A 27753-nucleotide genomic window follows, 5' to 3' on the forward strand; every position below is an offset into this window, starting at 1 on the left:
AAATAAAATGTTCGACATTTTACTGAAGAAATTTGAATCTTATTCAGATCAACCCATTGATAAAACTATATCTTATATAAAGAGCGTGACTTTAGGTAAAAGTGGAGTTATTCTACTTAAAACATTAAAGATTCTGGATCTGAACCAAAAAATAATATCTTTGCAAAAGCAGAGAAAAACTGCATACATCAACTCTCTTTAAAGCCCTTAGTTTATAGAATGTTTGGTGCACTAGATCACTCTTTATTTAACTATCTTTGATGCTTAATTTTGAATTTATTCTTATTTCTTAAATGAATTCCTTCCTCATTGTTCTAAATTTAACCCATTATATCTATGTGTGAGATTCAAACAATTAATACGGTAATGGATAGTTTAATTTAATTTTTTTTCTTTAAATTTTTCCCCTTATTTCAGTCATTATGTGTTAGCTAAATGAAAAATATGGTACCTTCGTTTTTGGAATTAATGATATTGAAGGTAATAACGAGGACCACAAAATATTCATGTGAAGAGCAAGATAAGATATTGAATGAAAGCAAAATTGAAGACAATCTCCTCCTCATTACATAGTCTCTTACGTCATAACAAATCATAAAGTAATGCTCACCATTGATTAGGTTCGATTCAAATCAAAATTCTCTAGTGCAAATCAATAAATTTTCAATTAGAAAAAAAAAAAGAATTATATGTACAATAAAATCGAATTATAACAATTGATCCAATTTTTTGATTTTGATTTATTTTTGAATTAAATTAATTTAGTTTTTAGAATTTTTTAAAAACTGAATTAAAATGAAAATTCGATTTTTTTTCCTATTATAATAGAAATAAATTGAATTCATCAAAATGTGTCTCACTGCCCAGTGCGGAGCACAATCCATCAAACGCTCACTTTTTTAGATAGGGGTGAAAGTGAAAGGGGTGCACTTATTTCGAATTGGAAGAGAGGAAATTATAACTTGGGTACTGTATATGTTAGATTTTAATTTAAAAATATCAGTTAGACTTTCTTCTTCTTGTTTCAATGGCTTTTCTGGTTGTTATTTCAACAGTAGGCATGAACTTTTCGTTCTTCTTCTTCTCTCTGTATTTGATTTTGTTTTCTGATATCGACTTTGACACGCTATGCATTAAATCGGTGAAAACTCTTATCGAGAAGATTTGAACCGATAACTTCTCATACTTCATATTAATTAGAAAACAAATTAGACTTGGCTTAACTAACTCAAAATTGGAGTTAAAATTAAATAAACAATAATAGAGTTAAATCCAAATTTCAGTGCAATATACAATATTATTAAAAATTAGCTTTTTATATAATTTTTCAACCGCATCACATGAATAAACATGCTGATTTTTTAAAAAAAATTAAATAATAATTTCTTTATTTTTAATTGATGAAAATTATTTAAAAAGTTTAAAAATTAGGAAAGAAAAAGAATTATTTAAAAGGACAAAATAATATAAAACAAAATAGAATTATACCATCTCTTTGATTTAAAAATAGAATAAAGGTGAATTTGTACCCTTCCCGGTCCACCCGTGAACCCGAATAAACCGAGCCAAGACGCTACAATCTGGTTAAACTTATGTCCTGTCATGCTGATATCATCCTGTATGCTAAATATTATGTCATGTTGTTGCTTTATACATCATTTATATATAGATATTTATTTAATATATACAAGACATTAAACTATTTTTCAAAATGAAATTAACCCAACTATGTGCCCTGTACATGCCACAGAACCAAAATATCAAAATGAGTAGTTACTTTGAAGACTGGGTCTTCAAAAGATGAACTACATCAGTTGTAAAGATGACTCTCTATGGTCCAGACTCAAAACCTGCGAGTTAAAACAGGTAACTCGCTGAGCAAATAAAGCTTAGTAGATATCTCAACTTAATAAGAATTAAATAAAAAAGCATGTAAGCACACATATCATTATACTTTCATGGTCTTACCTGCTGTTCGTTATGCTGTATGAATTATGCAATTTTTATTAAACATCGTATAATTTATAAATAACACAATTTCATAACTGTATGGTTCCATAAGGTTACAGTGAAACCGAAGTGATAAGAAGGACTGTATGAAACTAGATGAATACTGTATGGCTGGGTTGCTATGACCCGTATATAAATCATATCCATTCAACGGCCTGTAGCCGGAGTACCAAACTGTATGGGACGCAGATCTGCTATCCTATGTCGCGACATAGCTTTATCTATGTGGTTTTTACCTAACCTCAATGGAGCATATTATCGGTATGATTCATAAAATGCATAAACCATATTGTTTACCTGTATGCTGTCTCATGCTATACGTCGCTAACCTGTTTCATGCTTTAAAAGGATTTCATAGACAAATACAAGTAATATCGAATTAGTAATAATGCAAACAATTGATAACTTGTAAAGGAACTTGCATGAAATTAATCTAACTGTTGCACCCGCGACACAACGCTTACTAATCTTTATGTAACTTAATTTAGACCATTTAGATTAAGGAAATTTTTGATTTTAATTTAAGTACTAATCTTAGGCTGAATGAATCTGCATATGCATTCCAACATCATTTCTAATGTAGTCTTAAAATCTGCCAGGGCAGCCTGTACATGTTTCACAAATTCTAGCATAACTCTTTCTTGTTAAGTCCAATTTAGGTCATTCTAAAGTCTATGGTTAGCTAACACATTAGGGTACAAATATGTCTTCTATCACCTCTCTGAAATATATTGGTAAAGTAGTCAAATAGTGAATGAAAGTAGCAACTTCCAGTCTGCCCAGCTGTTGGTTTCTAGCCTGCACAGTTTGTACCATTTTGGTCATATCTCTCAATTTATAAGGCCAATTTAGGTGATTCTAAATTATATGGTTCGCTAATCCATTAGGGTACAAATATGTCTTCCATGACCTCTTTGAAATATGTTGATAAAGTAGTCAAATATTAAATGAAAGTAGCAACTTCCAGTCTGCCCAGCTGTTGGTTTCCAGCCTACACAGTTTGTACCCTTTTGGTCATATCTCTCAATTTATAAGGCCAATTTAGGTGATTATAAATTCTATGGTTAGCTAACACATTGGGGTACAAATATTTCTTCCATGACCTCTCTGAAATATGTTGTTAAAGTAGTCAAATATTGAGCTAAAATAGCACCTTTCAGTCCGCCCAGGTTTTGATTTCTAGCCTGCACAGTTTGTACTATTTTGGGCATATCTTTCAATTTATAAGTCCAATTTAGGTGATTCCACAGCTCATAGACAGATAAAACATAAAGGAACAAATAATTCTTCTATACCACTTCCTAATTCCATCAGTAAACAGGTTCAAATTCAGGTTGAAGTTACTGGTCAGTTTTCCAACAAACCTGTTTCAGCATGAAATCAATATCCAATTCATTTATTCAATGCATCCCATGCTTAATGAACATTCTCAGACCTATTACTCAACATTCAGCAACATATCTTATCACTATCATCACACTACACATAGTCTCATGCAAGAAAATTTGTTAAACTAAAAGAGATATCAAACCTTCAACCAAAAATCTTTAAACCTTCTTCCAAAAATCTTTAAACCTTCTTCTTAGCTTCCTTTTTCTTCTTACTTTGAGCTCACCTCTCTTATGCATAATAACATCTTATTAATCATCCAAAATCTCACTAAATTATGAAATTCAAGAAATTCAACTTACTTGGATAGAGTTATAGGTTGAATTTAATGCTTGAAAGGCTGAATATTAAGGTAGAAAATGGAGGAAGATTTAGGAGAAGATGGGGAAGGTAAAGTGAAGGAAGAAGACAAAGGAGAAGATGGAGATGGTAAAGTGAATGGAATTTTCGGGTAACCTCTAAATATATCTTCTAGTTTGTTAAAAAAATTACCAAATAGTACCTAAATTTTCAATATTTTACCATTTAATTCCTAAACTTTATACTTTATTTCAATTAGGTCATAATCTTTATACTTTTATTTCAATTGAGTCTACATCTTTATGTTTCATTCAATTAAGTCCAATTCTTTTATTTATTTAATTTTTATGGCTCGAACCGGGTTCTGGTTCGTTTCGACTCGACTCGACTCGCTAAATGCAACAACTCGATTCAGTAGGATGTCACAGAATTTCACCCTTGAATTTATTGAGTGGGATCAAAAAAGTCAGATTTAACCTTTTAGACTAATTTAACCCCTAAATTTATTCAAAGTGATTAAAAAGATCCCAATTTAATATTTTAAGTCAATTTAACCCTAGATTCTTCGGTGCACTTATAATGTTAGAATCCTTGTATACACATCTATTAAAACTATAATTGGAATCTTGCTATATAATTTACTAAAATAATTAGTAAATATGAAATAGAGGAAAATGATACTAAACGTATATCGTATCTCTTTTTACCTTGATTGATGATTTTAATTTAATGTATTAATTTGAACATTTTAAATTTACCTTTATTACTAGATTATTATATATGAAATCCATGGATTTTTCATGTTGAACATATTAAAGTTATACTACATATTTTATAAATTTACTGTATCAAAATAAATGGTACTTTTATAAATTTTAAATTTCTATCTAGAAGTGTTGGAAAAATTTGATCTGGATTTTTTTTAAATTGAATCCAAAAATTTGTGAACATCAAAACAAGATCATGAGCTTAATTTGCCTAAAAGATCAAATTTTAACCTTTTCAATCATTTTAAACAAGTTGACGGGCTAAATTGGCGTAAAAAGTCAAATTTGATGTTTTTGATCCATTAAATAAATATAGGGGACAAATTGACTTTTATTCTATTTAAAAATAATTAAACAAAATATTTAATTTAAAAATTCTAGAATTAAAAAATATTAGATTATATTAAATATTCGATGTATTTTTTGTTTAGCTATTTTCACTTATATTTAATTTAAACCAAATATTCATTATTTTTTCCCAAAAATTGAGTCAGTAATTCATTTGGTGTACACTGGAACGTCCATTGTATGAAAATTGATCGTTAGTGAAATTACGTACCACTTCCAAATTTATGACAACTTGAGCCTTCTTCCAAATGTTTTATATTATTAAACTACCCCTCACTTTGTATTTTATCATTCAACAAGCAATTGACTTTCTATTAATAAAATTGTTATTTACAATTTCCTCCCTACCAAACAACTGAGTGAAAAATATATAAACACCCACGCCCAATTTACACCTCTTTTGACCCCCTATTATTTCCAATTTCCAAACAAGATGTAAATAACTATTTTACGAAACAAGAACTCAAAAGACTAGTTCAAACCTCGATTCATTTCAATTCGAACCCTAAATCACTTTTTATTAAATCGAAATCATTCGTTCAATAGACCCGCTATTCCTAATCACACACAGACACATCAATTGCAGAGGGACAACTCTGTTTTATAGTCAACAGAAGACCATCAACTCCAAAATTGACTTGGACCTCGACCCCTTTTGCTTTGGCCTATATGGAATTGGAGACTCCATTTGCACAACTTATTCTTTTGATTAGTAGTTTCTGTCATTTGATGGATGACCAGTTGATCATTACATTGTTTTAAATAACATGATGTAGAATATATTTTATTTGTAAATAAATTTTATTGAAAAATTATTTGCTAATAAATTTTTATATTTGGATCGACTATATAATTTATTTCTAATTATTTTGTTTTGTTAGTCTAGTTTGAATTCATTAATTTTAGTAGTTTACACTCTTTTTATATTTATAATTTATTTAAAAATTCTAGTTTTAATAGAATTTTATTTAAGTACAACTAATTAGGTATAGAGGTTTGTTTTGGTGTTTTTTCTTTTTTATTTTTTTTGAAGAAATTAGAATTGAAAATTTCATTAAGAGAAAACCGTGTATAAAAATATAATACAGATCAACATATTTATATATTTTTATATAAAAAATCTAATAATAAATAACTTATAAAAAGTATAAAAAACACAATATTGATTTAAGTAACTTATCAAGTTGACAGGGATAATGGATAAATCTAATAACAAATAACTTATGAAGTTTGGTTTCAGAATGACTTTCACTACTACAATGCTTTCATGTAGTGTGATTGAATTTGGTGGACTTATGAAAGGAGGGTTGCAGAACGCAAAAGAAGTCATTCGTTGGGCTACTGATCACCTTCTCTAAGCTACTGCACATCCAGACACTATTTACGTTGAGGTTTGCATTCTTAACTTTTGGATTTTTAGAGAATGGAGTTTTATGCTCTGTTTTTCTGTTTCTTGAATAGGCTAAAGAAGCATCTTTCTTTTTATCTTTTTGATGTTATGGATTTTTGTTGCAGGTTGGAGATGCTAACAAGGACTACGCGTGTTGGGAAAGACCCAAAAATACGGATACCCCAGGAAGTTTTTTCAAAATAAATAGGAATTCTCTTGTTCTGATGTTGTTTAGCAGCATAATAATGAAAGATACATAGAGATATAGATTGAATTTTAAGGATCACTCAGTAATTGGAAGAAAAGATTGGGAGCTGTGATAGAAGAAAAGCTTGGGTTTTTTGATTTAGGTGTTTCTCTTCTTTGTAATTCACACTTTGAGAGAAAGAGGAAGACCATAGGAAAAATGTAGACATTTCTTATGTTAAGATTCTGGTTGTGTATGACACATGGTGTGCAAAATATTTTTATTGAATAATAATAATAACAAAATAGCTAGCTCAAAGAAAAATTAATAATAATAATAAAATAGCTAGCTCAAAGAAAAATTAATAATAATAAAATAGCTTTTCTTAAAAGAAAAAAAATATTTGACTAACTTCAAAAATAATTGGAATGATTGCCACATTAAATTAAATATTTAAAATAAATCTATTTGAAATATAGTTGATTTAATATGACAATCATGGAAATTATTTTTAGATTTTTATTCAGTTATTTTTTTTTTATTTTTGAGAAACATTATTTTATTATTATTAATTTTTCTTTATTAATCAGCTAGAGGGCTATTTTATCTTAATTAAATAACATTTCAATTATTCACTTATCTTTGTTTCTTTTCAAAAATTTGAAAATGATAAAGTTAAGATTTATTAATTAAATTTTCACATGTTCTTGCATAATTTTTATTTTTTTTATTTCCTTTTTATTATTCTACATATCAAAATTAATAATTTTATTATTCTACAAGGTTGGCGGGTTTAAACCAACCAAAAAGTACTCTTCTATCACATGGGTATAATGTTCTATGTTCATTCTCCTATTTTGAATGGGTTCGAGGATTTGCAGGTTGTTGACCTTATTGATCACGATAGAAGAACATGGAATGAAAACTTGATTCGTGGCCTTCTTTCCTTAGATGCAGCTGATATACTGTGTAAGTCGCTTAGGTCTCGGAATATAGAGGACTTGGTTATTTGGCATTGGACAAAAAACGTAAAGTACACTGTTAAGCCAGCATATAGGATAGCTTTTCCATTGTATTCTCAAGCCCAAGCCCCACCTGAAGTCTAATTTGGGGAGCTATTTGGAACTCCATATCCTGCCCAGGATTAAAGTCTTTCTATGGCAAATGGGTCGGGATTTGGTACCCACCAAGTGTAGGCTGGTTCTGAAGGGGGGTGGAGTTGGATCAATCATGCATTTTCTGTGGTCAAGTAGAAGATGGTATCCATCTGTTCTTTCAGTGTCCTACTGCTATGGCTGTGTGGAACCGGATGGGGGTGCAGCGTCCTAGTGAAGGGTTTCCTGACTTCATTCAATGTTGGAGTTTGTTCTGCGGAATTGGGGTAAGGACAGGCGTGCGGAGTTTTGCACCATTACTTGGTAAGGGTGTGTTGCGAGATTGGTGTGAAGCACAAATGTGTGAACCTGCTGGTTTGACAACTTCCGCACTTAATGTAGACCCTATCGTTGTCGTAGGTACCTTCGACATGTGGGACACACACAGTTAAAAAAAAAAAAAAAGAAGGAAAACGTGTTCTTTGAAGAAAAAAAAAAAAGGAAAAAGATAACAAAAGTTGGCAAAGCAATTCTAAGGTTGGCAAAGAAACTTAACAAAAGCATTATGTTTTTAGGCGGTGAATGTGCAGCTCATTCGCTAACATCTCCTATAAATAGAGGTAGCGAAGCCTCAAGCAAAACACAGCAAAAAGGAAGAAAAAAAAAATGTAGAGAGATATCTAGTTTTAGAAAGGGTTTCCTAAAATTAAGGAAAGAAAAATAGTGAGAAAATTGTTTTGGAGTGTTTTTGGAAAACACTTTGAGTGCCACTATTTTTGTATTACTCTCTTTGTGTACGTACTATTTTTAACAGTGGAAGAATTATTTAGAGTTTGTCCCGTAGACGTAGCCCTAAACAGTTGAGGGTGAATCATGTACGTTTCTGTGTCATATTTTGATTATTCCACTGCGTGGATTTTCTCTTAATTCTTTGTGAGGGCCAAACAAGTAGTATTAGAGTTGATGCCCAATAACAACTGGTATCAAAGCTGAAGTAAGTGGTACCTAAGACCCAACAACTGGTATCAGAGCCTTTGGTTGGTAAATTTTGTCATTTTTCTACAAAGTAAAATTTTGTCAGATTCAGAATTCGACATGGCTAACGATGGGGAAATGATCAAATTGACGGATTCGAATTATTCAATGTGAAAATCCAGAATGAAGGACTACCTCAATTGCAAAGATCTGTACAATCCAATTGAAGGTGACAGTACAAAGCTAGAAGAAATAAAAGAAAGGCAGTGGGATAAGTTAAAAAGGCAAACATTAGGTACAGTACGCCAATGGATAGATGCAAGGCTGTACAACCACGTGAGAAATGAAAAAGATCCCCAAGTTCTCTGGAAGAAATTAGAGAATATGTACGAGGCTACAAATGCTCAAGGCAAAGTGTTCATGATTCGAAAAGTCATGAACTTGAAGCTATCAAAGGGGCGATCAGTTACACAACACCTGAATGATTTTAAAGGACTCGTAATTGAGTTAGCAGTTAGCGGTATGTCCTTAGATGACGAGATGCAAGCATGCCTACTGTTGGGATGTCTACCGGATAGTTGGGATACTCTTGTGGTATCATTGAGGTATCATTGAGTAACTCAGCTCCAAATGGTGTGGTAACAATGTATATGGTAAAGAATAGACTACTCAATGAAGAATTATGAAGGAGAGACGTTGCCAGTACCAGTTCACAAGCCCTTGTCACAGAGAATAGGGGCCGGAGCAAGAGTCGAGGTAGAAGGCATGAAAAGTCAAGTGGTAGATCTAAGTCCAGAGAAATGAGAAAGTGTTATCATTGTGGCAAGGAGGGTCATCTCAAAAGGAATTGTCGTTTACTCAAACAGGATAATGCAAACCGAAAACAGGAGAATGACAGAAATACATCTGCTACAGTCTCAGCGAAAGATGGTGAGGTGACTTTAGTCACTCATAATGCAGATTGCTGTCATGTTGGAGATGCAGATACCGAGTGGATAGTAGACTTTGGTGCTTCATACCACTGTGTTCCAAAAAGGGAATATTTTTCCACTTATAAAGCAGGAGATTTTGGCACGATTAAAATGGGAAATAATAATGTCTAGGAAATGGTGGGAATCGGTGATGTCTGCACAAAGATAAGTGTTGGGTGCACATTAATACTTAAAAATGCGAGACATATTCCCAATCTTCGGTTGAACCTGTTGTCTGTCAGTGTACTGGACAAGGAAGGCTATCACCATCATACAGGTGACAGTAACTGGAAACTCACCAAAGTCTTTGGTGCTGGCAAGAGGAAAATTATGTTGCTCGCTGTATAAGACGCACACAACAATATGTGCGGGTCAACTAAATACAATTGCAGATGATGCTTCACCAAATTTGTGGCATAGGCAGCTGGCGCACGTTAGTGAGAAAGGGTTGAATATGTTGGCTAAGAAGTCTCTCATCCCATTAGCCAAAGGTAAAATAAACCCTTGTGATCATTGTTTATTTTGGGAAGCAACATTGTGTCTCATTTCAGAAAAGCTCTAGACAAAGAGACAGCAAGTTGGAGTTGGTACATTCTGACGTATGTGGTCCCATGGAGGTAGAATCACTTGGAGCAAGTACATATTTTCTAACCTTCATTGATGATTTCTCACGAAAAACATGGATATATTTGTTGTGCACAGAGGATCAAGTATTCAAGCACTTTCAGCAATTCCATGCGATGGTGGAAAGGGAGACTAGAGTGTCATTAAAGTGTTTGTGCACGAATAATGGTGGTGAATACATCTCTAAGGAGTTTAGAGATTATTTTAGTTAGCATGGTATCAGGTATGAAAAGACAGTTCCTGGTACGCCTTAACACAACGGTGTTGCTAAACGGATGAATTGCACAATTGTTGAAAGAGTCAAATCCATGCTTAAAATGGCCAGCTTACCTAAGTCATTTTGGGGAGAAGCTGTCAATACTGCTGTCTACCTAATCAACCGACTACCTTCAGCACCTTTGGATTTGGATATCCAGAAGAAGGTATGGACAGGTAGAAATATTTCATACTCTCATCTGAGGGTATTTGGCTGTAAGGCATTTATGCATGTTCTGAAGGAGCAGAGATCAAAGCTTGATGACAAGTCAGTTCCTTGCACTTTTGTCGGTTATAGAGATGAAGAGTTTGGCTATAGGTTGTGGACCCAGTGAAAAAGAAAGTTGTCTGGAGCCAAGACGTAGTATTCCATGAGAATAAGATCGTGGCAGATACAACTTGTGAAGAGTCCACAAGTGATGGTGTTGTTGATATTACACTAAGAAGCATTCCTATAGATGATGTCATGAGAGGAGGAATGCTAGAATCAGAACAGGAAGAAGAAGAATAGCCAGTCATAGGGGATCAAGAGACGATTGTAGATGATAAAATGATCCAGAGGGTATTGAGCAGGGGGAGGCAGAGAACCCCGTTCCACCAGAAGGAGTTGAACCTCAGTTAAGAAGGTCAACCAGAGAACGCCAACCATCTACAAGGTACCCTAGTTCTGATTACATTTTGATTTATAATGAGGGGGAGCTAGAGAGCTTCCAAGATGTGCAATCTTGCAAAGATAAAGATTGCTGGACAAAGGCCATGCAAGAGCAGATGAATTCTTTGAAAAGGAATGATACATATGAGCTGGTGAAACTTCTAAAAGGGAAGAGAACACTCAAGAACAAATGGGTGTACAAACTGACGAAAGATGATGGCAACCTAGTGAGATATAAAGCTCGATTGGTCGTCAAAGGCTTTACTCAAAAGAACGGTACTGACTTTGATGAGACTTTTTCACCAGTTGTGAAAATGAGTTCTATTCGAGTTGTGCTAGGTCTAGTAGCCAGTTTGAATCTCGAGTTAGAGCAGCTTGATGTAAAGACCGCATTCTTGCATGGGGATCTAGAGGAAGAAATCTATATGGAACAACTAAAAGGTTTCAAGGTCAAGGGAAAAGAGGACGTGCGCTTGAAGAAGAGCTTGTACAGATTGAAACAAGCACTGCGACAATGGTATAAAAAGTTTGATTCTTTCATGGTGAATCAAGGATACAAAAGGATATTTGCCAATCCTTGTGTATATGCCCAAAGATTCCCTGATGGTAAATTTATCATCCATCTTTTATATGTTGATGATATGCTAATCGATGGACCAGATCCACATATGATTAGCCGATTAAAGAGTGATTTGTCAAAAGCATTTGATATGAAGGATTTGGGATTGGCAAGGCGAATTCTTAGAATGGAGATTATCTGAGACAGAAAGTCCTGTAGGTTATGGTTATCATAAGAAAAATATATTGAACGAGTTCTAGAGAGGTTCAATATGAAGAATGCTAAACCAGTTAGCACTCCACTTGCCGCTCACTTCAAGTTGAGTAAGAAATCCTACCCATCAACAGAGAAAGAAAAAGGAGATATGTCAAAAGTTTCATATTCCTAAGCGGTCAGAAGTTTGATGTACGCAATGGTGTGTACGAGACTAGATATTGCTCATGCAGTTGGCGTTGTGAGCCGATTTATGTCAAATCCCTAGAAGACACATTGGGAAGCAGTAAAGTGGGTCTTCAGATACCTGAGAGGAACTTCAAAGCTATGTTTAACTTTTGGAGGTGAAAAGCATGCACTTGTTGGTTACACATATGCAGATATGGCCGGTGATCTTAATGAAAGAAAATCTATATCAGGATACCTATTTACATTCTAAGGGGAAGCTATTTCATGGCAGTCGAGATTACAAAAATGTGTTTCGTTATCAACGACTGAAGCAGAGTACGTTGCAGCGATGGAAACAGGAAAGGAAATGCTTTGGTTAAAGCGATTCTTGCAAGAATTGGGTGTCACTAGGAAGAATATATAGTTTATTGTGATTGTCAAAGTGCGTTAGATTAAGCAAAAATACTATGTATCATGCATGGACGAAGCACATTGATGTAAGATATCATTGGCTTAGATCTGCCATTGAAGAGAAGCAGTTTCAGTTGCGAAAGATCCACACAGACAGAAATGCTGCGGATATATTGACAAAGGTCGTCCCGAAGGAAAAGTTCGAGCTGTGTGTCAAAGCAGCAGGAATGGAGAGTCCCACCATGTAGTCGAGAGGGGGAGAATTGTTGTGGGTCCCTCTGACATATGGGACAAACACAAAGTTTGAAAAAGAAGGAAAACATGTTCTTTGAAGGAAAAAAAAAGGGAAAAGTCAATAAAAGTTAGCAAAGCAATTCTAAGGTTGGCAAAAAAAAACTCAATAAAAGCAGCACGTTTTTAGGCGGTGAATGCGCAGCTCATTTGCTAACCTCTCCTATAAATAGAGATAGCGAAGGCTCAAGCAAAACACAGCAGAAAGGAAGAAAAAAAAATGTAGAGAGATATCTAGTTTTAGGAAGGGTTTTCTATAATTAGGGGAAAGAAAAATAGTGAGAAAATTATTTTGGGGTGTTTTTCAAAAACATTTTGAATGCCACTATTTTTGTATTGCTCTCTTTGTGTACCTACTATTTTTAGTGGTCGAAGAATTATTCGGAGTTTGTCCCGTGCACGTAGCCCTAAGCAGTTGAGGGTGAATCATGTAAATTTCTGTGTGTCATATTTTGATTATTCCGCTGCGTCAATTTTCTCTTCATTCTTTGTAAGGGCCCAACAAGTGGTATTAGAGCTGATGCCCAACAACAACTGGTATCAAAGCTGAGGTAAGTGGTACCTGAGGCCCAATAATCGTGTGGTTACCACCTGTTGATGGTTTTGTTAAATGCAATTTGGACGTTACAGTGAAGGGGATATGAATCAATCTAGTTTTGGTGCTATTTTTAAAAGTTCTACAGGGGTCTTTCAATTGGGTATCTCTGGATTTTGGCGTAGTGCTTATGAGGCGTGAATGGCTGAGGTTATGGCAATGAGGGAAGTGCTATCATGGATCAAGATCAGACGCTTCTTTAATGTGATTGTGGAGACCAACTCTCGTGAAGTTTCATGTGCAATGTTGCAGGCGGAGGAAGATTGCTCTGACTTTGGAATGGTAGTTGCTGATTGCAAGTCCATTCTTTCAACCCTCACAAATGTTTCTGTGAGTTAGACATGAAGACAAGCAAACAAAGTGGCTCATGCTCTAGCTAAGGTTGCTTTCTCTTATGCTCGTTTTTAGTTAGTATGATGTCACGGGCCTAAAGTCTCGCGCAGCACTGCGCCCGTGCGGTGCCCCAGGAGCCCTCACGCTTGGCTCCGAGGCAAGCTTTGCCATACCGTACCACACTGGTTTCGCTCTGCCATGGGCTCATCAGGGGAGCGGCCCAGCTCCCGACCAGTTGTGCCCCGCGGCACATACCCCACCTGCATGCAGGCTTTGCATGAGGTAAGTACCACTAGGGTGGAACAATGCTTAATCTGCTAAGCCACCCCAACCCACGCAGGTTGAAACGCAGCTAGGTATGCTCTTCAATGTTGGCCTAACACAGTCACGGAATTTGTCCGTGACATCCTCCCCCACTCAAAATCAGGCACATCCTCGTGCCGAGGGAGTTCGACTCGCCCTTGGACCGTCCTTGCTTTACGCCCCACTTCGACCCACTTCTCTGGCTCTGTCTAGCCAAGCTCGCTCCGATACACATACTCGGTGCCTGAGGTCTACGCCATTGCTTCGACACCGTCGATGCCTAGGACTGCGCCATTGCTTCTACATCAGATGCTGGAACAATGCCTAGGACTGTGCCATTGCTTCGACATCGCCCAAAGATGTGGTGCCTAGGACTCCGCCATTGCTTCGACACCATGAGGAGACAAGACACAGGGTGGTACTTTTGACTCTTCCCTGGAGTGCGTGTTTAGTCGAGTGGACACCCAAACGCGCAGCAAGTCTGCTCTGATACCACTCTGTCACGGGCCTAGAGTCTCGCGCAGCACTGCGCCCGTGCGGCGCCCCAGGAGCCCTCCCGCTTGGCTCCGAGGCAAGCCTTGCCATACCGTACCACACTGGTTTCGCCCTGCCATGGGCTCATCAGGGGAGCAGCCCAACTCCCGATCAGTTTTGCCCCGCGCCACATACCCCGCCTGCACGCAGGCTTTGCATGAAGTAAGTACCACTAGGGTGGAACAACGCCTTAATCCGCTAAGCCGCCCCAACCCACGCAGGTTGAAACGCAGCTAGGTACGCTCTTCAATGCTGGCCTAAAACGGTCACGGAATTTGTCCGTGACATCCTCCCCCACTCAAAATTAGGCACGTCCTCGTGCCAAGGGAGGTCGACTTGCCCTTGGACCGTCCTTGCTTTACGCCCCACTTCAACCCACTTCTGTGGCTCTGTCTAGCGAAGCTTACTCCGATACACATACTAGGTGCCTGAGGTCTACGCCATTGCTTCGACACCGTCGATGCCTAGGACTGTGCTATTGCTTCGACATAGGATGCTGGAACGATGCCTAGGACTGTGCCATTGCTTCGACATCGCCCGAAGATGTGGTGCCTAGGACTCTACCATTGCTTTGACACCACGAGGAGACAAGACACAGAGCGATACTTTTGACTCTTCCCTAGAGTGCGTGTTTAGTCGAGTGGACACCCAAACGTGCAGCAAGTCTGCTCTGATACCACTCTATCACGGGCCTAGAGTCTCGAGCAGCACTGCGCCCGTACGGCGCCCCGGGAGCCCTCCCTCTTGGCTCCGAGGCAAGCCTTGCCATACCGTACCACACTGGTTTCGCCCTGCCATGGGCTCATCAGGGGAGCGACCCAGCTCCCGACCAGTTGTGCCCCGCGGCACATACCACGCCTGCACGCAGGCTTTGCATGGGGTAAGTACCACTAGGGTGGAACAACGCCTTAATTCGCTAAGCCGCCCCAACCCACGCAGGTTGAAACACAGCTAGGTACGCTCTTCAATTCTGGCCTAACACGGTCACAGAATTTGTCCGTGACAATGAGCTTCCTTTCGATATTGAAGCTCTAGTTTTGAACAATGTAAGCTTATTCTCACAATAATAATATGGTTTCTCTTAAAAAAAAAAAAAAATCCACATGTCATCTAATATTTTTTTTCCTCAATTAAAAAAGATTAGCTTTTTACTAAAAGTAAAGTTGAATAGGCTTAAAATCCATAATAAAACATCAGGGGGCACGGTGGAAAGACTCGAGATAATAATTTATGCATTTTCCTTTATTATTTGTAAAAGATTTCAATCATCATATAATATATGTGAGGGTACTTTATTCTTTTTAAAGGAATATTCTAGATGTTTTAGAGGCAAATCATCACTAATGCTCCATCCGTTCTATTTTAATAATAATAAATATATATATTTTACCATATTCTATTTTAAGTACTCGTTTAAGATTGAGACTATTAATTACTCCGTCTCATTTTATTTGATTGTTATTCTTTTTTTAGATATTCCAAAATATTTATAAGGTTTCTAAATTTAGATATATAAATAATTATTTTTCCTATAATAACTTTAATAATTGTTCATTGAATGAATGATTTTTATTAGTGTCTTAAAGAGTTAAGAGTAAAAAATGATAAAATAATTTTTATTAACTAAATTCTTAATATACATGATTTGTCAAAACATGCAAATAAAATGGAACGAAAAGAGTATTTTTTTTTTCAATTTTATCCATATTTATTAGATGAATTTATTTTTATATTTACATTAAAGAAGGACAATTTCAATAGTTTTTGTCACGACCCGTTTCCGTAGGCCGGACCGGCACTAGAGCCTAGGTAAACTTAAGGCCCCCGAGGCCCGTAGTAAGCCTAAATTATTCAATCTGTCTACATGATTCTCCTAATTTCAACAAAACAGTAAGCCCATATGACTTAAGATATAAGTTTTATAAAATTTTTAAACATCTGGCCCAATATCAAATAATACATAATATTTAACCAGGGCCTATTCACAATAACTCATAATCACAATAAGGGCTTACTAGTTTACCTACAGTTAATTACACAATAATTAATTTATAGCGTAGTGCTAACAATAAGGCCCAATTTAAATACACAACCCTATAACTGCGGAGTCCAAAAATCTGATAACAGAATAATTTATACATTAAAAATTAAATATCAAGAATGTAAAGTTTACATTTGTAACTCTGCGGAGAAGATTGCAGAGCTTCAGTCGAATCAGCTGCTTCCTAGTACCTGGGAGGTTTGTTGGGGGGTGAGTTTTGCAACTCAGTGAATAATAATAAATAATATACACCACATACAGTCAAGCAAAATGCACCCTAATATACTGAATGAACACACAACAGTCAATCATATGACATTACATCAGCACCCACAAACAATATCACCTTCAAATAATCACATCACGTGGAAATTAGTCAGTGGAGTCACCGAAACCCCCGATGATCCGTCCTCCCACATGGTTCATCCTCTCACATGTGCACCAGGAAGCCGATCCCCTATACTGGCTGACCGGTCTAATCCTCACTTGACCAGCCCTCTCATTGTTTTTCCATTCTCTCTATTCTTTTCCTTACCAACAGGAGGTAACCCGGTCGTCTCCATCAAATCTAGATTATTAGGCGCTCACAACAGGAGGCCACCCTGCGGGCTGCGATCAAATCTAGATTATCAGGTGCGCCCAATAAAGAAACCAACCTGTGGTTTTCCATATCACACAGATCATAGCAGTAGGTGCACACGGGGGCGCCGATCTCCCATTTACCCGGCGAAATTTCATATCATATTCAGGATCCATATCACATATACCATTCTCACAAACCCATGGTGACCCACTTCATCCCAATTCCACACAAACAAATCACAGTGTAGTCACAGCACAAATAATCAGACATTTCATTCATCATAATACACCAATTCCATCCAAATGCGCAATATATAAATATAATTATAGTGATCGTAACATAATATATATGATAAAATACTTTTAATATATTGTAAATATGTAAATAAAAAAAAATATAATGTTTATAAATAAATGATATGCAAATGCAGTGTTTATATACATTATTTATTATTACTCACAGTGATGGAGAACGAAGCTCTAGCTTTGATTCTGTCCGAGAGGAGCACTAGATGGACCCGGGCGATCTATAAAATGTAAGAATAATACAAAAAGAAATAACTCTATCAGACAAAATATTCCTTTACCCTTCTAATATTTTTATTTTATATTCTAAATTTTTCTACGTAATTTAATCTCAATATTTAATTTCTTTTCTATAATAAATTTTTATTTCTCTATCTAACTTTATTTCATTTATTTTCTTCTAAAATCTATTTTATTTTCTACCGAAATTTATTTTGTTTTCTACCGAAATTTATTTTATTTTTCTACCGAAATTTCGGCAGCATCTCCCCTAAAAATTGGACTATCTACCTGTTAAAATATCAACAATTTCACAAATATTCAATCCATACGGCCCATCCGTCGGGCAATTAATCAAACAACATTTTCCCATCCTCCTTCAATCTCACCGAAATTTCGGCAGCATCTCCCCTAAAAATTGGACTATCTACCTGTTAAAATATCAACAATTTCACAAATATTCAATCCATACGGCCCATCCGTCGGGCAATTAATCAAACAACATTTTCCCATCCTCCTTCAATCTCAACATCACCATACAATCCAAATTATACATTACAATAACATTATATTTAAACTACCTTAATTAAATCAATACTAAAATTATAAAACTGTTAACTACTCACAATTATCAAATTAAATTAACCAAATTACTTAACTACAAATAATAAAATTAATTTAATTAACTAATATTACTGACATTAACTAAATCGACTAAAATTATTAAAATTAAACTAACTAAACTAAATCAATTAACTAAATAAATTAACTAAATAAATTCAAGAACGCTAACTTAACTAAATAAATTACCTACAAACAATTAATTTCATTCACTAAAACTAAATTATACCTAATATATATATATTGTTGCCGGAATTTCGATTAACCGAAAATGGAGGCTGGTAGCCGGAGGTCGACTGACAGTGGCGGAGAGAGGCGGAGATGGCGCGATCCGGTGGTCTAGCAGAGGGCGGAGGCGCGGCTGGCGGTGCGGCTGCGATGGAAGAAGTGGCGCGACTGGCCTGGCAGAGGGCCGACTGTGGCGCGCGGAGGAGCTGCGGGACGTGCTGGCGAGCGTTGGAGGCCGTGCGACTGCAACTGGCGCGCGGTGGTGCTCGACCGACATTGCTGGAGCTGCTGGAGTTGCTGGCAGTGACGCAGACCCAGTTGCAGGGAAGAAAGAAAGAAAGAAAGAAAGAAAGGAGAAGAAGAAGAAGAAGAAGAAGAAGAAGAGAAGAGGGAGGAGGTGGCGGCTCAGGTGGTTTGCCGGCGACTGAAAAAAAAAACGCAGAGACGGGGGAAGGAGAATGGAGCCAGCGCTGGAAATATGAAGAAAAAGGGAAAATTCTAGAAGGGTTTGGGTGGTTTGGTTCGATTCAATTTTTTGGTTCGGTTCAAATCATGGTTTTTCATTGATTTTTGAATTTTTAACTGGTTTTTCGGTTCGGTTTCTCACGGTGTTCGCATTAAAATATTGAAATAAATTTCCAGGCTATCGGTTTATTAAATTTAATTGGATAATTTTTAAAAATAAAAATTCGGATTGTTTCATATGTTTTCAAAAATCAATAAATTTTAATTATTTTCTTAATATTTGTAAAAAGAGCAAACTGATCAATTAAAAAAGAGTTGTTTATAAAAATTACGACCGTTTTTTTTTTTCAATATATAATTAGAAATACTATCTTCTGGACAAAATACTGTACATGTGATTAGTTTGATACACGATGGACTCATACACCAACGAAGCTCACATGTGTTCGTGTCTGCTGCAAATTTTCACTAAACCCATTAGGAATATATTGATATGTTGCTACACATACAAGTTTCTAGTACTATTCTTGGAGTATTTCTAAGACGATAGGATCAGTTTAGAGTTCGTCCAAGAATTGGTACCGTTCTAAAGCAATTATGAAACTAGGTTGAAATCAGAAATCAGAAAAGAGAAAGAGAAACCTCAATTTCTCTTGCAAGATTTAAGTTCTTCAATCAAAGAATCAACATCCTTATAAGATGATCCACCTTCTTCAACAGCTCTATTAGCTTTCATTCCAAGCTCTTTCGCTCTTCTTCTCATCTCTGCTGCCTCTTCACTTACATCCATTAGCCTTTTCACCGCTGTCTCCACCTTTTCTCTCCCTACTGCTGCCGATGGTTTTGTGTTCCATGACACCCACTCCATGCTTCCTACTTTTACACCAATTTTCAACACATCAACTATCAGTTTCTCATTCGAAAATTGCTCTGCTGTAATTGGAAATGTTACCATTGGCACTCCAGCACTCACACCTTCCAAAACTGAATTCCATCCACAATGAGTCGTAAATCCTCCTACAGCCTTATGCTCTAGTATCAACAATTGTGGTGCCCAACCTTTTATGATTAGGCCCTTTTGGGATTCTCTAATTCTATCTTCAAATCCACTAGGAAGCCAATTTTCTGGGTTTTCTCCTTCTTCCCCTGTGGATTTGAAGATTTTTCCAACCACCCAAATGAATGGGTGGTTGGAAGCTTCAAGACCATAGGCAATCTCAAGGAGTTGTTCAGGGGTTAACCGAGCTAAGCTCCCAAAACTAATGTAAATGACCGAGTTGGGTTCTTTACTATCAAGCCAGCTCAAGATGCTTAGCTCATCAATGGTGGTTTTTTTGCCTCTCTCAGCTTTATCTTCCACATTTCTGTTACACAACGAAACTGGTCCTACAAGCCACGCCTTCATCCCCAATTCATTTCTGAAATATTCAACATAAGCTGGCTCCAATTCATAGAAACTATTAACTAAAACTCCAAAAGTATGCTCCATAAATTTTGGCTTATGCCCACTTTGCTGCTGTCTATGAAAGAATGGTAATTGAGATCTAGTCAATTCAATCCTATCAGGAAGACCTGGAACAATAAAAGGCTCCAGATCAGAATTTACCTTCTCATGAGGCTTATAACGTTCCAAATTTTCATTGACGCAACGAGAAAAGCACGCATTTCCAGTGAAGGTAACTCTTGGAATACTAAGATTGTCAATAGTATGACCACACCACCGATGAAACATGTCATAAACAACACAGTCCGGTCTGTATTTCAGTAAAAGATTTCGGAGAGGTTCTTGCAGCATAGAAGTATCAGTAAAAGGAGCTGCAGACATATCAGTATCTGCTATGTCAACATTGTCAGGTAAAACGAGGGTCCGGATAGAAATTGGGCGACCGGAGTTCTGTTCACGGTCAATGGATTTTTGAAAAGAAAGAGCGTTCTTTGGAGTTGTGATGATAGTGGCTCTAGCACCATGAGAGGCAAAGACTCTGGCCATGTCTATCATGGGGATTTGATGGCCTCCACCAACAAATGGGAAGAAGAATATTTCAACTGGAGGAGAGTTTGAGTCCATCAATGGATGCAAAAGAAAGGAATTTAGATCAAGAAATGGGTATTGGTAAAGAGAAAGAAAAGCTTGAGAATTCTCGCACAAGAGTACTTGAAGTTCCGAATCCAAAGTAGATGATGTAAATGAGAAACTAAATAAATAAAAAACTTCAAATATAAAAAACCAAAAAAGATGCGTAAGCAAGTATGTCAGCTATCACCAGTAGCTGTCTTATCTTTTTCCCACAGGCATTAGATTATTGAACTTTCATATTTGGCGACGGTCGGTGGGCTTTTGTCATATGCTGAAGAATAATGAGCAATGGCATGTGCCAAGTGCCAACAGCTGAATGTGCGTGGCAAAAAAACAAAAAAGAGTGCTTACTTTCATATTCTTTTTAATTTTTTTTATTGATTAAAATATAAAGTATAAGGAATTTCTTCTTTTTAGGATTTATTATATCTTTTCTACATTAATATCATCCTGATAAAAAGTTATGCTTCTGGATCGTTTTCTATATAATATCATTTATTATATAACAGTAACAAACCATCCCTCAATAGCCATACTGCGATTCAACTATAAGAGTGACTGTATGCGATACTAAGCACAGTTTAATAAGTTCCAAACAATGAAGCAGCTAAATGGAAATTATTCAAATCCTTAAAAATGGATATATTTTGGTCAATTCACATATCTGTATACCTTTTTATAGCTATAATTGATAATCATACTAAGAAAGCTGCTATGATACATACAGAAACCTGGCATCATACTCCTGTCTGCTGCCAAGTCAAATTGGATCCTATATCTATATAATCTCTGACAAAATTTACCAACCTATGTATAATTAAATTCAAACCAGAACTCACGAGGAGATAATGGTACAAAATGATGCACACTAGAGAGTCAGAGGCTCTTAGTGCAGAAGATTTGATTGATCGCTTTGCCTCCAAAGTAACTTGAATATCTAATTGGAGAACCCCCATATCGAAATAAAGGATCGCAACATGAACATGAGAGCTAAAAATTTATCAAGATCGAAATTCATCTTGATCTTTCACTGGCATTTTTTATTTGCAAGGCAGCTGTAACAACCGTTTCCCGTGTAATTATTCCAACCTTTGGCATTGAAAGACAAAGATCAATTATATACTACTACAAGGAAATTGCGAGTGCGATGAAATAGAGAAAATTCTGTGGCTCTTACCAATTTGCCATCACCATCTACCACTGGAAGTTGATGATATTTTGTGTCGAGCAGCAACCTATGATTAGAAAGGTTTGGTTAAGGCATTATTTCCATATGCAAGGAACAATGAAGTAATTTAGGATGCATTATATGCACAAATCAGAATGCTCTCAAATATTAAATTTACAGAAGTTTCAGATAAATCTTGAAGGATGTTTTATCTCTGAAAATGTAGAAACAATAGCTTGAAGAAAAGGCGCAAATTCTAAATTATCATAAACAGAAAAATACTATTGAAAGCATAAAATAGAATCTTTGATACTGTGAATTTAAACTGAGATTTCCTTGAAACACAGACAGATAAACTAATGTTGGAAACTTAATGATCATAAAAACAATAGTAGTGCATAATACCTAGCAGCATCCTCTAGATGGGTGGTTTCATTAACAACAAGCGGAGAAGGTGTCATCAAATCACCTACAACTTTCCCATTGTTCTTAGTAAGTAGTTTCTGCATCTCATTGAAAGCCTGCAATATTTTATCCATAATTAGAGGTGTTACTATGAAACAATTTTACATAAAAATTCATAGAAGAGGACATCCATTGCAAGGATTAAAAAGGGAATAGAGAAAGGGGGGAAAAGGGAAAAAAACAGAGAAAGCACACATCACTACCCTAGACTCACAGAATAGTTACATCCAATTCGAGTACAATTCTATAGTCCATCACTCAGCAAAATTCTCTCAACAGTCACCACCACACTGGAAGAACCAAAAGAGGTTGATGTCTCGCTAGCACTACAGTTAAGTTACGCAAGGCCTTTTTTGGTAAAGAAAAAAAAAAAAGGAGCCTTTATTTCCATACCAAGACCATAATATATAAGTTTGAAGTTCAGTTGGAGAAACGAAGGAAGCTCATTTTCAGAAGGGTATTGAAGCTATCAGCTCCTAGGTGACAATTTTTCAGTAGCAAACATGGAATAGAATGCAGAGAAAATTACTGAATGGAAAGGACCAACTGTAATGTTGGATACATGTTAATAGCTATTCTTACCATCTTAATCAAAGAAGCAGCCTTAGTTTTAGTAATCCTAGGTGCTAACTAAAGACTACCTCCTGATTCCTTTCCCTAAAATGCATACGATATGTATATCATGTATACATATATACCAGTGTATGTGGTTTGTACAAATTAGGTGCAGAGTAAATCTGTAACTTCATTGCATATAAATGGTGTAAACTGTAAATTTTTCACACACCAAACGTTCCATCTATCTGAATATTTTTAATATGTGACCAATGAGCAAATACAAAAATATATGAACATGCACGTGTGCACACATAGGTATCTTGCTTCAAAATGAAAAATCCAACATCCAGAATATTGAAAAGGATAGTCGATTCGTACTTTCCATGAACTATCAGCATCAGGAAACAAGCTAGAGCTGCTCTGATTGTCACCTAATCCATTAAAGATAGAAATTAGTTGATGTTTGACCTCCAAATTTTCAGAACTACAACAGTAAATTAATATAACAAAATTGGGTGCACTTGTTTATTGATAGCAAAGTATCAAAATAAGAATGAATATTTAACAAATGAAAGCTAGAAGCATCATTATTCCAACAAATCAATTCATCTCAGCTATCCATTATGACATCAATCTCAAAGTCCCTAAGGGTACATTTGATTCATAATTGGAATGGGTTGCAATTTTTGAAATAAGATTCTACTCTCTTATGGTATATACAAAATCTAAGTTTTAGGATATTTTATATCTAAATAACTTGGATTAAGATATAAATGGCACCCATTTTAAGTATAATTTTTAAGATTACCACTTGGTTTTTTTATTTACATAAAAAATTAGAATAGTATTATTAGATCTAAACATCCTTTTTTATTCTTATCTGATCTACAAAGCAAACCATACATGTCATAAAATCTAGCCAATTTTCTTCAATTCTATTCATAAGCCCCTCAAAACTTCAAAAATTTGAACATTTTATTAATCATTCGTACAATTTTCAAATTGAATTCCTTAGCAAACTAAAAACTGAACATGCATATCAACTTGTTGTATAGTCCATCATTCTCTATCCAATTTATGAATTACCTACCAAAGCTCAAAAAAATAGAGTATTAGTAAGGAATGCCCAAAGGAAAATCATATTGTCAATTTTTCCTTTTTCGACAAGGTCAAACATTGAGAGTTTAATTTGAGGATGAAAATTCATAAAACATCCCCTAAAACAAACTAGACAAAGAAAAACGTCAAAAATGAGAACTGGAAGAGGAAGAATAAAGTACCTGATATGGTGTTGAGTGCTAACAAATCATAATCTGAAACAACACCAACCTGCAACAAGTATCAACCTTAAAATTAACCACTGAAGCAATTCCTCTCCAAATAAATTTTTAGCTGATTAAGAAAATTGCAAATAGAGGTATCAACGGTGATTTATCGATAGAAGTTTTAAAATGCATTATTCATGATTAAAGATTGCTAAATAAAATACGAAAAACAACAGATGTATCTTATTTCAAAGATGAATATGACAAAAAGCTGAACAGGGGATTTGTTGTTCTAAAACCATTTTAAAGCTGAGTAGGTCATCAATTTAATAACAATAACTTATGGAAGCATCCGTATGGAGGGGGGAAAAGAGAAAGGGATTGTTATACAATGAAGCATGAAAGACAAGCTTCCAAAATGCTTGAAAGATTGGGATATTAACTAAGCTTCATTTTCCAAATTTAAAATATTCCATGAAGTAATACCAAAATTTCAAAAACCATCCAAAAGAATTTTTAGAAAATCAGGAAAATAAAAAATCGACCGAAATAGCTGATTAGTCCAGATAATTACTAATTAAAACAGAATAATAGAAATAGAATTCTTGGGATATGAATGAAATTACCAATATCCAATCATCATCAACCACTGGAATACCAGATATTTTCTTCTCCACAATAGCTTCTAATGCTACATTTCAAATACAATGAGCCAATCAATGAAGAAAAACTTAAAAAGAGTAAACAATTCCTATAATATATACTAATCCAAGAAAAAGAAATACCTTCATCAATAGTTGTGGTCGTTTTTGCTACATACAAATCCTCCTTTCTAGTCATAAAATTACCAACCGTGCAAATCCCATTTCTCGGCTACAGAAAAAACAAACAAATTCAAATTACGGAAACAATGGAAATAAGTAATGTCCAGAGTCAGTTTTGTTAGTTACTTGGCCGTTATTGGTTACAGTTGAGGACGCTAAAGCGACGATGCGGTGAGATGCAGCAAATTGTCGGTAGGAGAAGAAGAGACGACGTCGTTTAGAAATGGAAGTTGCAGAAAAGAGAGGAAGAGGCGGTGAAAAGCGGTGATAATTAAGGAGGCAGTGAGGCAGAGAATGCATTGTAGAAGCGGTTAAAGACATGGACGCCATGAAGCTGAAGCAAATTTTTTAATATGTTTCAAAAGGTTATTTATTAAAGAAATATCAAAAAAAACAAAAGAAAAGAAGGTTTAGAAGACGAGGGAAGGCAGAGGGAAAGAAATTCAATGGAAAAAGATTTCTGCTGCGGTTATTCCGTGAAAGGAATAAATGTGGAAGACAGAGAAAATTGAAAATTTGGTAATTTGGGAAAACGCCGATTGGCTGTTTACTGTATTAGGACTTTTACGCACTAATTATAGGTGGTTGAATGGACCCACACACCCACTAAAGCCCAGTTCGCCATCAACTTTTCTTTTCACGAGTAGCTTTTAGAGCTTCTTGGGCAGGAAAAAACTTGAATGCCGGACCAAATAAGCAAATTAAATTTTTTTTAAAAGTTTTCAACTTTAATTTTTTTTAAGCGTATAATCAGTAATATTCTCATTTTAATCAACTCTTTAATTTTATTAATTTGATCTATAAATAAAATTACAGATTCGATCTAAATAAATTTTTCGCTGTTGAACAATCTGTTTCTTTTAATTTTTAATCTGAGTCAAAATGTTATGCAATTATATTATTAAATAATATAATATTAAAAATCTACAAAAATACCATGAACTCAGTCGCTTGTTATAAAATCAATCTAATCTAATTTTCTCGGAGCACTCACATTTATAAACTTAAATATGTACACCCTCTACTTTTAAATTGGAGCTCGAGTTTCATATAAACATATAGGACGGACGATATATCCTTGAGTTAACTTAGCTCAAGGCTTGCAAAACATTTCCATTGGGTAAATGGAACTTAACCAATCACTGTCTCTCCACCTACCTTTGTCGATCTCCATTCTAGAATGGAGAAATCAGCACCGCAACATTCTTTTTGTCGTTCTCTCAAAAACTAAAGAAACCTCAAAACAATAGTGATCGGGACTCCTATCAAATAGCAACGATATTAAAATCTCATACACGCATTGTTGTAATTTTTTCTATACACTCAACGTTTAGGGTTTACATTTTTTTTTACATTCTTGTCTATTTCTTTTCCCTTGATTGTTAATGCCTAAAATTTAGGTATTCTACCTAATTCTCTTTTGAGTATGTTACTATTCAAAGAAATATGTCATTTTAATTATTTTATTTTATTGCCCATTATGGGGACCCTTTCAATCCAATTTTTTTCATTCACAACGTTAAAGTTTGAACCTTAGACGTTGCTTAACATATATAGTGTCTCATCCCACGGGACCAAGTGATGGTTGGTAATCAAACATGTATTTTTATTAAATACTTTTACTTTAAACTGCTCTATAAACAGCTAATAGCTAACGGTTAATATCTAATTATAGCTATTAAAACAACTAACAATTAGTATTGTCGAACATGCCCTTAGTATTTTGACACTATCTATTATTTATAGTGTTTGATAGCGTAACTTTTATTCTAGTATTTAATGCTTAACAGAATAGACCTTATTACTCTTTCCAATTTATTAAATTTGATAATCTTTTTTTTTAATTTTCTTTTCATTTAAATGACACTTTTAGAATATTAATTATTTTTTAAATGGAAAGTCTAATGGACTGAAATAACATTTTCGGCTATACGCAGGGTAGGTAAGAATACCAATTACACCACATCTGATTGACTGAATATTAATTATTTTATTCTAACTTTATTCTTATCAAGATATTTGCACTAAACTTTGTTTTCATTAAATGAATATTAATTAAAAGGTAATTTAATCATTTATCTTTATATTTTTTTAAATTGCATCATTTTCTAAATTACTATGAAAAGTCAAAATTTGACAATTTCTATGTAGTAAATAATTGGTGGTTTCTCTTTTTATTTTCATTAAATTTAAACTGGATTTCCTTTTAAAAAAATGAATGAATTTTAATTTTTTAACCATTTTATTATTTTCTGTAATTTTTAATTTTAATGAATATATTTAAGTTGTTTTATTATTTTCAAAATAAACTATTTAATTTATTATTACAATTGTATAATCAGTTAAATTTCTACACAAAATTGCTAGGATTGTGGCTAGTATGAGCATTACTTTTATTGCTACGTATGCCATTAGATCACTTTGTCGATTTTAAAATTTCAAAATTTGTAATATGAAAGATGTCAGTCTACTGTTCATCCTTAAAAAAAAAAGTCTACAGATTATAAAGGATGGTGTAAATTTTTTTTACAAAATATATTTTAATTCAGTATATCTAATATCAAA

The 27753-nt window shown here is 35.0% G+C and overlaps 2 protein-coding genes and 1 long non-coding RNA gene across 3 annotated transcripts; 1 reads left to right on the forward strand and 2 right to left on the reverse strand.

The window, feature by feature from the left end:
• Positions 1-6003: 6003 nt before the first annotated feature.
• On the forward strand, positions 6004-6652 carry LOC110010762 (uncharacterized). Its single transcript, XR_002285782.3, has 2 exons — positions 6004-6205; positions 6330-6652. It is a non-coding gene; the product is annotated as an uncharacterized LOC110010762 (long non-coding RNA).
• A 12641-nt stretch (positions 6653-19293) lies between these two features.
• LOC105646277 (abscisate beta-glucosyltransferase) lies at positions 19294-21021 on the reverse strand. Its single transcript, XM_012232102.4, has one exon. It carries the CDS (start codon positions 20897-20899, stop codon positions 19475-19477), a length of 1425 nt encoding a protein of 474 aa, XP_012087492.1. The 5' UTR covers positions 20900-21021; the 3' UTR covers positions 19294-19474.
• A 495-nt stretch (positions 21022-21516) lies between these two features.
• LOC105646278 (CBS domain-containing protein CBSX1, chloroplastic) lies at positions 21517-25725 on the reverse strand. The gene is made up of 8 exons (XM_012232103.4): positions 25315-25725; positions 25150-25237; positions 24991-25055; positions 24380-24428; positions 23478-23530; positions 22482-22597; positions 22086-22143; positions 21517-21997 (listed from the first exon to the last, which is right to left on the reverse strand). Exons 1-8 carry the CDS (start codon positions 25516-25518, stop codon positions 21923-21925), a joined length of 708 nt encoding a protein of 235 aa, XP_012087493.1. The 5' UTR covers positions 25519-25725; the 3' UTR covers positions 21517-21922.
• Positions 25726-27753: the final 2028 nt, after the last annotated feature.

The sequence above is a fragment of the Jatropha curcas genome, chromosome 6 (assembly GCF_041381405.1).
Source record: "Jatropha curcas cultivar XTBG-Jc1 chromosome 6, XTBG_Jcur_1.0, whole genome shotgun sequence".
NCBI lineage: Eukaryota > Viridiplantae > Streptophyta > Magnoliopsida > Malpighiales > Euphorbiaceae > Jatropha > Jatropha curcas.